This window comes from Alligator sinensis, unplaced genomic scaffold (genome assembly GCF_000455745.1).
Source record: "Alligator sinensis unplaced genomic scaffold, ASM45574v1 scaffold308_1, whole genome shotgun sequence".
In the NCBI taxonomy this organism is placed as follows: Eukaryota; Metazoa; Chordata; order Crocodylia; family Alligatoridae; genus Alligator; species Alligator sinensis.
Window position 1 is genome coordinate 1,177,292 of NW_005842041.1, and position 15,889 is coordinate 1,193,180.

The 15,889-nt window shown below is 40.7% G+C and overlaps 1 protein-coding gene across 4 annotated transcripts in view; it reads right to left on the bottom strand.

Moving 5' to 3' along the window:
- The window catches only part of DOCK8 (dedicator of cytokinesis 8), a 163,011-nt gene that overhangs the window by 56,546 nt on the left and 90,576 nt on the right, over window positions 1-15,889 (bottom strand). For all 4 annotated transcript variants that reach the window (XM_025202973.1, XM_025202972.1, XM_014519464.2 and 1 more), the window contains 8 exons: window positions 8,992-9,109; window positions 7,214-7,284; window positions 6,396-6,534; window positions 4,458-4,559; window positions 3,733-3,828; window positions 2,743-2,977; window positions 1,590-1,754; window positions 71-246 (listed from right to left, as the gene is read on the bottom strand). In XM_025202973.1, coding sequence (XP_025058758.1) covers window positions 71-246; window positions 1,590-1,754; window positions 2,743-2,977; window positions 3,733-3,828; window positions 4,458-4,559; window positions 6,396-6,534; window positions 7,214-7,284; window positions 8,992-9,109 — 1,102 coding nt within the window. The remainder of the gene's footprint in view (window positions 1-70; window positions 247-1,589; window positions 1,755-2,742; window positions 2,978-3,732; window positions 3,829-4,457; window positions 4,560-6,395; window positions 6,535-7,213; window positions 7,285-8,991; window positions 9,110-15,889) is intronic.

The following is a 15,889-nucleotide window of genomic DNA, read 5'->3' on the forward strand; positions in this document are numbered from 1 at the left end:
TGAGTCCAACCCTTAAAATCAAGATTGTCATCCCACTTTTTGCTACTCTAACACTCTCTTCTTCTCTTACCTTTGAAGACATGATGTTTTTGACTTCTTCATCAGTAGCTGTTGGGGTACCAGCAATATCTGGATTGCTGCAGCTCATTACCCGGCTCTGCATAAGCCTGGACCCAACAGACATAGCACTGGTGCGTCCAAATGTGTAATAACGAGACTCTGGCATATTGGCACTGCCTCCTGTACCTGGCCATGGAAAAAAGACTTTTACTAGAACTGTCTATCATATTAATGCAACATACATAATGCAACATTTTACCCTGTGTTCCTAAACCAAAACATAGGGCAATTGGCATACGGTTTCTGAAACTTTCCACCAACATGACCAACTGTATGGTAATGAAGAGCACCTGCATCCCAGAGAAAGGGCAGTGAGCTGTTCAGCACAGCAACCAGCCATATATTACCAGAAGAAGCTCAGAGCAACAGCTTTTTTCCTTCCTTTTCCCCTTCATTTCAGAGACACATGTCTGGACTCAAAGGCCCAGTGGTCTTTTAGGATTCTAAAATTTTAGTATTATCTTTGATGTAGCCATTAGGAACAAAGAGCTTGTTTACACATGGAAATCTATCAAAGCAGCTTGTTCTGGAAAAGATTTTGGGTGGGTTTGAACTCTATGTTGTCACCCTTATCCAGAAATTCTAACTGTAGATGAGCCCTGAGACTTACCATATACCATTCAGGACTATATTTGAGCTCAGATTAAATACTTGTGCAAGGGAGTAAGAACCCTTCTCATCTCCCTCCTCAAAGCTTTAATCTGTATATATATGAATAAGAGGACCTATTCATCTTTTAATTTTTGGCTTCATCCTCCTACCCCCCCGGCCCTTCAGTTGGGCTGAGTCAGCATAAGGTACTAGGAAGGAAGTTATGTACTCCTGTATAGGTCTGAAGTGAGTTACCACCCATCTCTCTCCACTATCCCTCATTTTGAGGAATGTCACTCAGCTTAGTTTCAAAGTCACAACTTTCCAAAGAAGTCTGGGGTCCCTTGCTTTATGGCTGGAAATGTACATCTTGAATAAAGATTTACAAAACAGAGGTTACAGAGAGATCCAAGTACATTAAAGGTGGGAGCTCAGCATATTGTAAGTTTTTTCACTTGAACAATGTGCATATATCTTTTCTTTGGTGTCTTGGTAAGGCTGACGCTTTGTCCCATATTTGGGTCATGGCAGAAAATGCAACTATTCCCCAGGAGCCCAGAGGCAGAATGTTAGGAACTGAAATTCTTAGGTGAATCTATAAGGATTCTGTGTTTCTGGGTCACTGTGGTATATGGACCCCTCTCCCTGTGCTCAGGGCTATATCTACAGACACCTGCTCCACCAATTTATTTATTTAATTGTGCCAATCCACTGCACTGTTTTCTTCTCTGCTTATATCCTTCATACTTGGTAAATGGGAGTATTTTTTAGATCCTGCTCTGTCTTCAAACTGATGATGCAGAATGTTTAGAACCAGGAATCTCTGCCGCCTACACTCTGAGGGGTCAGGTCAGAGAGAAAATTGCCTTTGCAGTTACCTAGTTTGACTACATCTCTCTGAGGCTCTGGAAGACGAAACACATAGTAGACATAGGATGCCAGGAGACAGTTCCTCCCATGCTGATCCTTGCTAAGGTCTTTACTGTTGTGAAGACTGCTTACTATTGCAACCACCGACTCAAAGGCAAACTGGGAGAAGTTGGCTGTGAAATGAGAAAAAAACAAACAGTCTCAACATGAAAGAGTATAATTTGACCAAGCCAAGACATTCTTTGTATTGACAACTGCAATTCATTATTTAATCTGGTGTCTCACAAATTCAAAACTGAGGACAGGAACTAAAGATTGGACCAACTCTGAGATCCATCTGTCCCAGTATCCTGTCTCCAGCAGCAAGTGCCAGGTATTTCAGAGGCAGGGTTAGCAACCCTACAGTTGGCAAATGTGGGATGAATAGCATCCCCTTATACAGGTCTTACTCTGCTCTCTAATGGTGAGAGGTAGTTAGCCATGTTAGTCTGAAGTCAGAGAAAGCAGAGGAGAGATGCACCTTACAAACTAACTAAATCAGTGATGCATTAACTGTTGTGAGCCCAAGCTCACTTCATCAGATGCTGTCTAATGTATTGACATCTAACGGGAAGACATTAGCCTATAAGCCAAGAGCATGAGATTTGTATTCCTCCAACATTTCTGTTGATTTTAATTATAACACTACACAAGATGTCTCAAAAAAAGTACTTCGGCTATTAGGAATACAGAGACAATATTACTGACTTAAAATGCTGTTTATTGTTTCTATCTGCACTCAAGTGATTTTGCTTATGTCCTCATTGCAAAGTGGGTGAGTTCCAATCAGAGTTAAACCAGAACCCAGTTTCTAACCTATCCCTTAACCTGATAAGATAGCCCAGGTGTAAAGTACCTCCAAATGTGGGTCTAAGGGTTTTTCTGTGTCTGGTTGGACAGCTTGGGTGAAAAACTCATAAACACCCCCCCAACTTACTATCCAGAAAACACATATCCTTAAAGTCTTATAAATATCTTCCAGAAGGTAAATTTGAGCAAGATATCAACTTTAAGCTAGCCACTTGTGTAAAACATCTTGCAGCCATATCTCCTGGTTTGCTTGCATCTCAACTCTGACATCAATGCTGTTCTTGTGGTCAAAGCCCAAGCTTCAATAAGTACCTGCCTGGCCAGCTATGACCATAGGTTGTACAGCCAGCTGGAAGAGTTTGTCCAGGATCAAGTGTAAAAACAAGATGAGGGGCTCAAGGCGAGAAGAATTCAAGCAGATAATGCTGAGTTTCAACTCATGTTCCAGTGTAGCCTCTGTGATCTTCTGCTCCATCACTCGAATTGGGAAGGTGACTTGGCTTTCCAGGGAATGACACAGAGTGAAGAATTTCTCTAGGTGGTTGTCCTGTCAATACAATGAAGTATTTTCCACATGACACTAGACAGTTATGGCTTTCTACACAGTTGCTACCAAAAGCTAGTCAGAGATAGACAGAGTGTGCTGATAAGAAAGGAAAAAAGTCACCAAAAGGGTTTTCCAAAATTTTCTCACAATTTTGAGAAAGCTGAGCAGCTTTAGGAAGTGTGTTTCAAAGGAGCTACTACAACATTTATTTCATTCAGTTCATCTGGTACACACTCTCACTAAGTCACATTATTTAAAAACAAACAAGCAAAAATGTTAGCTTTTCTCTACAATGTCTCCATTATTTATTCCTTTACATTACTGCACTGGTTTGTGGGTAGGAGCTATTGTGGATGACAGTCTCTTTCCTAAGACAGGTGCCTGCCCAAGTAGATACCACATCCAGGTAAGTGCCTGTTGCACAGGGGTAACTGTCCTCCACTGGACTCCAGGTCTTTTCCCATTCCAAGTGCTTTCAGGAAGGATGGCCAGGATGGTAAAAAAAGAGGGTAGGAAGGAAATTGAGGCAGTGCATTTAGGAGCATGATAAAGTCCTAAATTCCCTGGACACTGAAATTATCAGTCATGAAGTCCTCATTTAGCCCAAAACTACTTGCCTGGACTAGACTTGAACTGGCAACCTAGAGAAGAAGAGCTCTGCAACCTATGCACCAGCCTGCCCCCCCAAGTCATCCAAGACCCTAGTAGCCTCTTTTCAATGAAACTTCTGATGCAAGTAAAAGATCATGCCTTACCTGGGTGTGAACAGAAGAAACAGCCTGCACTTCAACATTAAACACTCCCTTGTGTCCTTCAGCCCATTTAATTGGCGGTGACTGTGGTGGAACTTTCTGCATTGAAGATAAAATAGGATCCTCAACCTAGCATATCTCCTTATCAGTAGGGAAACAGCAAACCCTGAACAACCACAAGTTTGGGGGTGCTTTTCTTTAAGGTAAAAGATAAGAAGTTCTCCAAGTATCCCCATTCTTTTCCACAGCTCTTTTAACTATTTATTCTACACTGGTCTGGTCTGCCAAGCCACCAAGGGCAGTGGTGCAGTTTGGATCTGTTTGGTCTGACTTCCATTAGCTATGTTGTATTAAAGCACTCCCTCTCCCTCCCATACCAGTCTTCTCAAAGGACCCCAAACACAGCTTCTGCAACACCCCTCCCCCAGGCATTGTGGGACGTTTGGGTGGCTGTTAGCCATCAAGAGCAGAGAAGTGGTCATACAAATCAAGCCCCTAGCTTGGGGTAACATACGAGATCTCCATGGCCTGCCCTATCATGGCATCTGCCAAACAGATGCTTCTGCTGGGGTTTATTTGGATTGCTCCAAAAAACATGTGGGGTATTTTGTAAAGTTATTTTTTTTAAGCACAGGGATGGGTCTGTCATCAAATATTAAAGTTCAAAACATTAATGACGCAGCTTTCATTTGGAAAAAATATTACCACTTAGCAATTTTGTTTGTTACCTCTGGAGAGTGCATTGAATAGTTTAAAGGCAGTTTATCTAAGGCAACAGGAAGACAATAGTGTCCAGTTTGCAGACGATCATTTAACAGAATTGGCAGCCACTGAAACAGAGGAGGCAAAAACATAATATTTATTTCTTCATATGATCATGGCTATTTACCTTGTAAGTGATAATCCTACATACCAGAACAATGATTAGATAATGACCAAAAGTGTTTTCTCCACATAGTATTTTCTGCCAAATCTTTATATTTTTTAATTCTGTGATTGCCATCATAGAAACACCATCACAGCCAGACTTTCTATGACTTAAAATTCCTCTCTTCTGAAGAACAGGTACATACAGCTCTTTGTGACCAGCATACCTTACCCTGGTAAATTGTATCAGAAGCATAGAGTCTGTGTGTACAAACACTTAATGTTTCTAATTCAGAATAGCACATATCATGGTCTGGAGTAATTCCATTGATTTCAATAAAGTTTAACCAGGGATGAACTGAACCATCTAGGCACCCCTATTAAGGTCTTTCAAACCATAGCTTGATGACTGGATTCATTTTACTGTCAGAGGTGAAAGAGGGTGCACATTCAAGCTACACGGGCTGGAATAAATTCTTTAATTCAGTATAAGAGATATTAAGTTCTAAAACTGAGTTGTTGGCAAGATGCATAATTTTATTGGCTTCAGTGGAACTATTCATGCACATGAAAGTGAGGGAACTTATGTAAATTTGAAAGATTGGAGCCAACAACAATAATTCAAACTTCACACCTAATGTGCAGCTTTTTCTTGTATATTTTTATTTTGTTGAAATTCAAGGTTGAATCTCACTTCCATCCTTCTAATAATTTTAGGTAATTTTAGTCCCTAGCATTTTTGTGTCTGGAGATCTTCCTTTAAAAGTAAAGTTCTGTATGTATTTTCTGGACATCAAAGATGCTAAGGAATTTTTGAGGACAGAAGCATCCTGATATATACTCTTGTACAGAGTGTTTATAGATCCCATCGTTTTTAGGGATGAAGGTATTTGGTAGTTCTATATGTAGACAACAGTAGATGAATGTTTTGGTAACACACAAGAGACAAACTTTACAAGATCCTGCTGTTTGTTTGCAGATCATAATATTATCAAGAACTATGGGATCTTTTGGAAAATATACTATCATCATGGTTGTCTTTTTTAAACTTTTAAAAATGTTAAAAACAAACAAAAAATTAGAACAAATAATACAATAAGCAAACCACTTAAGTTAAAATTCTTTAATTCTATTATGAGGGATGAAATATATGCATTATTGCAGACAAGGCTCTTTGGATATTATAACATTACTGCATGTTCTTAGCTTCTGGTTTTTTTATATTTTTTTGTTTTGTTTTTAATTTAGGAAAGGGTCAGAACATGATATAAGATACAGATACTACTTAAAATTAAATTTTAAAATAGTGCTTTAATCATGATATCAATTATAAGCAACAGCATATTAGAATACAGTATAATAATAACAAATCCAAAAAATCCACTGGATTTATGTACTATGCAATATACTATATATTGTATAATTTTGCAAAGGTTTATATGTGCGTCTAACTTTACATACTGTAAGTAGGCACACTGACTTAATTAGGACAAATCACGGTATTTAATTTAATCACTTCCTTAAGTCCTTATAGGTTAGGGGCCTTATACAGCACTTGATGTGCTCAGTGATTTGATGTGCTCAGTGATTTGCATCTGCACTTATTAACTCTTTTGATGCAGGCAAAAATAGTTGAATGCAACACCAAAATTAAAATCATTTATCATTTTCTGGAAACTGTTGTAACTGGCTAGAGTGATTTTACCACTTGCAAGAGAAGATATGAGAAAATTAGTTAGCTATTTCTATTAAAACACTGTTTGCATGGGAAGCTGAAGTATGATTCACAGCCAACTTACTGAGTATCCCAAAAGGTTCTCCACAGAGGATCCTTGCTTTGGCTGACAACTGATATGATAGAATGTGAACAGTAGGTGGTGTTTTTCTGTGAGTTTAGCTGGCAGTTTAATTTTCACTTCTTCATAAAAGTCAGGAGACCTGTAAATAAAAAAAAGGCAAAGACCTACACAACTAGAAATACGGAGAGAAAGACTACATTTTCTTTTAAGCTCTTCTTGGATGCTAATTATGTAGACAGCCCCCTCCAATTGTGTAATTAGCTCCATTAAGCAAATTAAGCAAATAAACATACATCTCTGACTTAGCTACTCTGCTGACCTGAAGAGAACACAGTGCTAGCAACTGGGAAGCCTCTGGTATCCTTCTTCCCCACTCTTTCAGAACTGCCTTCTGCTAAGGTTTTGCAAACACTTCAAGCTGGAGACCGAAATCACCTGAAAGTGTCTTTTTAGCTTTGTCAGAATCACTCATTCATCCAAATGAGGATTATAATAAATCCCCAACCATATTTTATACTTCTAAACATATTTCTTAACTTTCAAACATAGTAGTCTTGCATTCACTTTCAAAAAATCAAACGAATGAATAAAAAATACACGATAAAAACCTCTGTCCAGGATCTAAACAAATAGGATTATCTAAATTCAAATTGTGACAAATCCTCATTGCAGTACATTTTTGGAAAACTATTTTTCCACTTAAGTGCAAATTTTCCAAAATAAACTATGGAGGCTGAGTAGTATCTGATGATGCCATATATTTAAAGTAGTCCTGAATAAATGATTGGTATTTGCTGCATCACAATAAATACACTTACTTGTTATGATATGTGACAGCTGTGCATATCTCTTGCACAAATTCTGGGCCTGAAGACTTCCCTAAAATGATCTGCATTAAGAAATAAAAATAATAGTGATGAGATACACAGCTACGAAACTTTACCATTTATAATCAATTTATCAAGACACCTTACATTAGATGTTTTACATGGCAATATCATGCATTATGTTACAGACTTGAACTATATTATCTCACGCACAGAGTATTTTTGATGAAACTCCTGATCATTCAGTGTAGAGAAATCAGTTTTCCAAAAAATCTGTACCAAGCATGTGTGAATTAACATTTTTTTCTAAGTCTTATAAATTGGCCAAATTTGGGCAGATTTTCATGCAAGAGAGAGGGGCACATACTTGATATAAAAGGCTGCCAAACTAAGTCCTTCTTCCAGAGCTAACACTCCTTAATCCAATAGTCTGATTTTTTTTTTTTTTAACATGGACAAAACAATGTATTTTTCCCTAATGTCATTCTGGGAACCCATTTTTTTGCTGAAATTTAAAATCACTAGGGCAAAGTACGTTGCATAATAAATTTTAGTTCAAGAAGTTAAGATTTTTCAAAGTTACCAAAAACAGAAAAGAAGCTTTTGTAATAAGAAGTCCTGAGCAACCTTAAATACAGCCAGCAATACCTGCTTTGCTTATAAAAAAAAAAAAAAAAAATCACACTCTGGCAATATTGGATGTTGCCCACACCAGTGATGGCCTTTTTGGGGGGGAGGGGGGAATCAGGCAACTGCCCCATACTTTAGGGGGCCAAAAAAAATTGCAACAGGTGTCCAACTTGCTTATACGCTATCAAAATTAAGCCTCTAAAGGGGCCCCACATGACTCTCTTGACCAGGGCCCCAACAACCCTAAGGCCACCACTGCCCACACTGAAAAGGTTTTATTCATTCTGCCTCATTGTACAACTGTTTCTGTTGCAATGACCCAAGTTCCAAGGCTGGACAAAAGTGCCCCTGATATTTGCATTTTCATAGCCCCCAGGATTAATACAGTGAGAGAGAGAATACCTATGGATCTGCTGATAGAGTTTTTAAGGTGGCAGAGATATAATACAATATTATTCTTTGTAAAATAAAAGAATTACAAAATACAGTGCAGTATGTTCCTGCTTTAAGCTAACTGCAGGCTCTAATCTAATCTATTATTCTTCAGGCAGTTAGCCCGCTTGCTGAAATAACGGGCAAGCTACATGAGCTCTCCAATTGAAACAATTCTAGTTTGATGCAAAGCCTGCTAAAAACCCCTTAAATGTACAAGACCCTGAGTTCATCATTCACATGCTTTATCAGTTCTGCAGCTGAGCATTCTCCACACAGCACTGCACAGAGCATTTTTGTTCAGTAGCAGATATAGAAATGGGGCAAGAGCCTTTTTTGGCTGTGCTGCAAACTTTGAGCAAGCTTTAAACTCATTGCTGGGTTAGTGCCAACCTCTGCCAGAGCTCTGCTCAGTGATAAACTCTCAAATCACTGGCTGAAGCACTGCTTTTGCATGACTTTGGACCCCGAAGGGTGCAGGGGGGTGTGAATGCTGCTGATGTTCACCCTCACCCTTGCCACTGAATTTAATAGCAGGGCATAGGAGAGGATTAACAACAGCGGCAGTGACAGTGGCAGCAGCAGCAGTGCTCACCCCCTGGGCTCCAGAGCTGTGATAAAGCAGTGGCTCTGCATATGTGGAATTGCCAAACGGGGGAATGGGGCTACAAACACACCCCTGTTAACATTAGATTATTTTGAATTACCGGCATTGCACAGGCAGGATCTTCCCCAGACATGAATTGAATCTTAATGGCAATGTTTCTTGCAGAGGCCACTCGGTTAGCAAAATTCAACCGCTGTGGATAAACATATAGGAGATTTCTGGAAGAAAAAGAAAGGAAGAAAAAAAAATGAATAAGCAATTATTATCTGCAGGTTTTGTAGTACTATATGCAGTGTTTGTAGGGAAAAAAAAAGTACTTAACCTAGCATTTGCCCTCTGACTAATGTTACAATTATACCTAGAAAATGAAAACTTTGAAAGGACTTCTTTACCAGTAGAAATAGTATGCCAGAAAGAGTAAGACCTTGCTGCTGCACAACGGAGAACTCATGTTTTCAGGTACCCCTCGAGGCAAACTAGGTTTTTGACAAGACAACTTGGCAGTCCCTCAGTGTTCCAGTTATTCTATTATTCCAGCCCTTTAACTCTGAGCCTGAAGGATAAGCAGGAGATATCCAATCTTGTGTAAGAAACAGTTTTCCTAAGCCTAGAGCACTAAGCAGTCGCTTGTATGGGTCAACACTAGAGGGACGACAGTAAAGACGCCAGGGGAAGCAAAGCTCCCACTAGCAAATACTGTACACCTCCCATCTGGCTGCTGAAGAACAGGGACGTTTCACACCTGTTGCATCTTAGTGTAAGGGAGCTTGGAAAAGGGGGGTTGAGAGAAGGTCATGATTTCTGTCAATATAATCATCCTTGGCTTTTAGTATTTGTTTTCCAACAAATCAAATGCAGTATAATCTACATAATAGTTGTATATATCAAATCTAGAGTCTGGATGTGCCATTCATACTAATTTTTTTTTTTAGCCAAAGTTTATTCTTTTATTAGATAGCTGTCATATTGCTTTGTAGCTGCTAGAAAATAAATCTTATAACAATAAATCTTACAACAATTCAGATGTAGCATTTTAAGCTACATCTGAACTTTTGCCAAGGAAGGAAAGTTCAAGGCACACCAATTCTCTGCTAATCCTTCAATCCCGTGGCATTCTAGATCCTAGTGATATGGTTTATTATGAGGCAATTTCATATGGGAACAGATGAAGACCATTTTCATGCAGTAAAAAGGTACTGATTCCATAATCTCCAGGATATAAATAAATGAACAATTATGGCTTTATGTAATGAAAAACAAAAAGTTCCCTGTTCAGGAAAGCTGGCCTGTGGTTTTCTGTAAATCTTCAAGGGCAAACACAAAGCTTCTAAAACCTCTCTTAATATCACAAAACATATAGGAAGCATTGCTGGACAGGCTGCAATAAAGAAATGGACTTCAAATGAGAAAGGATATGCTCAAAGGAAAAAAAAAGAAGGTATTCAGCAAATAAACCAAACACTTCAGTTCCATGTTTCCCGAGGTCGTAGCAACCACATCTTGACAACATCTTGATGTTACTGGATTAATATTGATATTTTTAATAGTTTTTTAAACTGTAGATTTTAGTGTCTGGGCACGGTGTCAATTTTTATTAATGTTTTATAGTCATTTTTCCCCCTATGAAAATGCACTACCCTTTACTTGTAGTTAAACCCCCAAAATTTGCAAGTAGCTGTTCACAGGTAGACTGCAGCATCTCCCCCGGAGCTCACTAATTTCTAGTGTCTGTCAATCACTATCAGCATGGGAAAGTTTACAAGATGAAGGCCCAAGAATATACACAGATGATTCAAAATATAAGGGTAAAACCTGGCTCCAATGGCAAAATTCTCAGCAACTTCAGCTGGGCAAAGATACTAACCAAACATATTCTAGAGGCATAATCATACCTGTTATGTTTCCCAATCCATACTGAACAGTTAGGATGCATTTCCTAATCACTTCTGTACTAGCATAACAAATAAGACTGGCCTTTGGATAGAAATTGCTTATGAAGAGATTTGGGAAACTATGAGTAGGAAATACAGTATAATGCCTATACCAGCTGACCTCCCTACCATTTCTCACATTCTGTTTGCATCTGTTTCAATCATAAACTGCATATAAAAATATCTCTGTATATAGTTCTCCATATGAACACAGCTGACTAAAAAAACAAAACAAAAAACTTTTCAGGCAATACTCATTCCTTATGCTGACTCAAAAAACTGAAACAAAATAAAAGCTGCCTTCTATTTATTACCAGGGATCTTGGTTTTCTCTGTTTAATAAATGCACAATCTCTGATGTAAAAAATATGCAAATTATCTGATTAAAACCCCCAAACCCCATGTTCTTCCATGATTAAAATGAAATGCCACTATATACATAGCTATCAGTTGAAAACAATATTTTATTGATATATTCACCACTTTAAATCAGTTTGGAAGCCTACCAGTGCCTCAAGTCACTATAATAAAATAAATTCTAAATACCTATAAATTCTGGCATTGATTTTGGATTTTTTATCATGGAAAAATCAGAGCTCCCCCTGCCCGCTTTGCTCACCAGGATGCAGGTCCACCTGAGGCTGTCTCCCACCTCCACTGCTTTGTGGCGCTAAGCAGCCCTGATATTCTGATGCCCTGTCCATGCCACTGCCCCTCCCTGAGACCCCATCCACAGCCCCCTGGTTCTGCTGCTGTCCCTTACTCCCCACCCACAGCCTCCTACCCCCACAGCCCTGATAGAGGGGGCCCCCAGCTGCCAGGGCTACAGGGCCAGGGACCTGGCTCTGCAGCCCCCTGACCCCCCCAGCAGCACCTGAACCCCAGCTGCCTCCCACAGAAGGTGGGGGCTGCTGTGGCAGAGCAGAGCATAGAACCCAGCTCCCCCTTCCCACAGGCAGCACAGCCGGAGTGGAGCCCGGGGCGGGGTGGGAAGGGGGCGAATGCAGGCTGCCTGCTGCAGGCTTGAGGTCCCCACCCTGCTGCCCTCCCCTTGGGGCCTTCTGTAGCCCAGTGGATGGGACCCGGCACAGCAAGGCAGAGCATGGCAGGGCAGAGAAGCTTGGTGCCACTGCTGGGAGCTCCACCCCCCCTGACAGCAGCAAGGGGCATGACTCTGCACTGCCACCCTCACCCCCACTGTTGAGGGGCAGACAGGAGGTGCCTCACCAGGGCAGAGCAGGACTTGTGGCAGTGGCACCTAGCTTCTCCACCCGAATCTGTTGCTCCAGGTCCCACCTGCTGGGCCCCGGAGGCCCAGGGAGGATGGCAGCGAGCCCAAGCCCACAGAGGGCAAGCCACCCCACCTTGTGCACAAATCTGGGAGACACGTGCTCTCCATGCCCTCCCTGGGAAAGCATGAAGCAGTAGTGAGCCAGCCCCCCCTAATCCCCAGACAAGCCACCCGTGACCCTGTCCCACTCACTACCTAGGCGCTGAGGCTGTGTAATCCCCACACACCACCTAAACTGGGAAGCAGCCCCCACCCTGCCCAACCCATTATGGGGGCCTCCATTCCCCCCCAGCCCAAACTTATCTGCAGAGAGCTGTGGGAACTGCTCTCCAGGCTGCCTGGTGGCTATGTGCATGTGTACATGTACATGGTGCCCCCTGCTGATTGCCCTCCTCCCTCTCCCCCCAGCCCCTTGCAGGCTGGAACTCGGCCAGCCTGCAAGGGGAAACCCACCGTTTCCTGTGTTTTTCTCCTTAAAAAGACAAAATCTGGGTTTTTCTCTTTAAAAAGGAGCAAATCCAGGTTTTATCATGTTTTTATGTGGCAAATGGGAACCCGGATTCCTGTAATTATCACCATGTACTGTAATATTTTGCAGCTTGGATTGCAATACTGAGAGCTATTGCATGCTTTATGGTGGAATTAGGTTAGGTTAAGAGCATAGGTTATGGTTTAAAAAAAAAAAAAAATTGAGCTTTGAATTTACAGCATATCAGCAAATCTACTCTAAATGCCCATGTGCATACTTATAGAAAGGCGTAAGCTACCCTCCCATTCACTGTTGGGTAAGAACATGACAAGGGGCTATTATCATGGAGTAGCTAACAAGTTGTTCCATGACAACACATTTATGGGCCCATACCCATAGCCTAAGCAGGTTTGTCATCCGAGACATACTGTAGGCACAGTAGCACATCTTACTAGACAAACACGTGTGTGACTTGCCTTTCATTTTGCTAACACTGGTGTGCCCAGCCTCACAAACTAATGCAATCTCCTACTTACATTTCTATATACAAGTCCTATTCAGCTAAGTTCTCTCCAGCATGATGTTGTAAAAGAGCTAAGCAAAGTGAAAAAAAAATATTGGTAACTTCTACTGAATTATGCTTGGTAGAATGACTTATTAAATGAAGAATATTATCAATATCACACCTGTCAGAGATGAAAAAACACATATAGGGGAGACTCTACAATCCATCCATTGCTTTATGGATCCATAGCTCTACAAAGGGCATCACAAATCCACATAATGTCCCTGAGTGCCAGGTTTTACATTTAGACATGATTTAAGGTGAAAGATATGTAAAATTACATGTAAACAGAGAGCTCTCTACCAACTACATATCTCAGCAGGAGAGTTACCCCAACAAGTATATGTGCTTACAGGCCACATTCTGCTCCCATTTATACTCAAGCAGCTCCTCAGTCTCATTTATACCTGTGAAACTAGGGAAAGGAAAATGCAGGATCAGGCTAAATATCCTGCCAGACCTGTGGCTTACCCTTGTGAATCTGAGCAAGGTTAGTGGATGTGGTCAAAAGGAGCCTTCTCCTATTGTCCCAGGATAAGACCAAACCAGCAGACTGAGTGATCACCTGAGTACAAGTATTTTTCTTTTCCAAGTACGCTCAGAGCACAAGCAACTCTGAGGGGGGTGGAGGGGAGGGACAAGGGCACAGACCTCCCCAGCAGAGCTGCCATTATAGCTGAACAACCATAGAAGGAAGGAAGTGATATAGTTTCCTGAATCATAGCACAGAAGGCATAATTCTCCAGATTTGAGGAAGCGTCTCTCTGGGGACTGGTGACTTCTCATTTATTCTGCTTTTGATATACATATAATTTTTGTTTTTTAAAACAGGAATCTAGAAATTGCATCATCTGAGAATGGATTGGTCTGTTTTGTTCTGCATTTTATTCCTCACATGAGATGTCTGTGGCTACCGCTCAGCATTTTAGGCCAGGCAGCATCTTTATTTTTGTTCAATATGTGGCGCAGGGTAAACATATGCTGCTTTCCAATTACTATTGTTCAAGAACTGTAAAGTTAAATTTATTGAACACCTACAACTAAAGGAGGGCACTTAATTAGAAAAAAGCCCTGTAAGGCTTCAGTGAGAGTATTTCAGATACCCTTTTACAGGTAGGGTATTTTGCAGATGGAGTACTGAAAGAATTCTAATTAGAAACAGAGGACAGCTCTAAAACCCTAGGATGCAAACATGCTGGTTTCATGGAATGAAATGCCTTCTGTAGATTCATGCTCACTTTTCTACGGAAAGTCTCCTGTAATTTCACTCTTTGCTTTATGAGCAACTTTCATATTCTATGGATGCATCTAGATGAGATGTTTACTGTGGAGTTGCTTAATTAGCTCTGCAGTAAAGTCTCAGTGTCTACATGTGTGGCCCTATTAGACCTTAGTAAACTAATAAACACCATAGGTTATTACTTGTAAACACAAGTACTATCCTGTGGCAGTATTATTTAGTGCATTGCAATGTACTTGTAAATACTGACAGGGCTGGCTGGGGCATAAGAGTGCTACAGTGTGGGGGCTTCCTGCTGTCTAGTCCCACATGGGAGCACCCTTGTGTCCCAGTAAGCCCCTCCACAGCATGTTGAACTGGGTCAGAGCAGCCCCAGGCTGGCAGGCTGACCCCCTGGACCTCCTGCCAACCAGGGCTGCTCTGAGTTGGTTCAACTTGCAGTGGTCCCAGGCACACACGTAAACACGGTGCCCAGGAGCAATAAAACTCCAGTGTGAACTGTGCTGGAGTTTATTCAGTTGAATTAATTGCATGCATAGATGCACCCTGTTTCTCTAGGAATTTTCTTTTTTATTATTAATAACATCGCACTGTTATTGATGTTGTTCTGCTGCTACATACTGTAGGCCAAAAAGCAAGCTAACAAGGCATCTGAAGAACTACAAAGATCAAGAAGAAAAGATCAGATTTTTCTGAAAGGCAGAAAACAGCACTATCAGAATCAAAAGAGGAAACTCCAGGATTGAAACATTTTACAGGTGACTCATGAAGTGTAAAGGCAGACATGATAGTATCAGGTCTCTGCTTTGTTTTTGAAGTTTAGCATGCAAGTTTAGCGAGCTAGTTGATGTCTTTGTCAATCATTTTTCTCCTTTAAACAACCTGTATAGCCAAGTTCCTGGGATGGTTTGCAAAAATGTTGTTGTATGCATGTTGAATGATAGAAATCTGCTAACCCACTAATAAAAGAGGTTCCCTTCATAATACTAACTGTAGTTACCCCCAAATATTTTAAGAAACTGAAAGTATCTGAGGTAAAACCGGTAGCATAACTAGGGGTTGGTGACCAGGAAGTTGGTGACCAGGACATCAGCCCCACTGGCACTGATATTGACAGGGCACAAATGTTGGCCACTACTGCTGCCCAGGGTGCAGTAACTGCATGCTAGATCTCTGACCATAACATTTGCATTTTAATTTTTTTTAATGCTTTTGCACAAGTCTGTGCTTTAAGGAAGTTTAAGGAAATGTGTGTTTTATTCAGTGTCTCATCTCAGTGACTACACAGTAATCTACATGCCATTGTGGCATAATTTTTCACTACTTCTATATTACATAATTCATTTTGTTATGGGATGTCAGGCATGGCGACTCAACTGGAAGCACTGTAATAAGCTGTATAGGGAGAGAGTCTTGTGTCACCTGACTGCTATTCTTTGAAATGTTGTTCTTTCTTGGCTTGTATCAAATGCCACAAAATATTACACAATGTGTTAACTTTT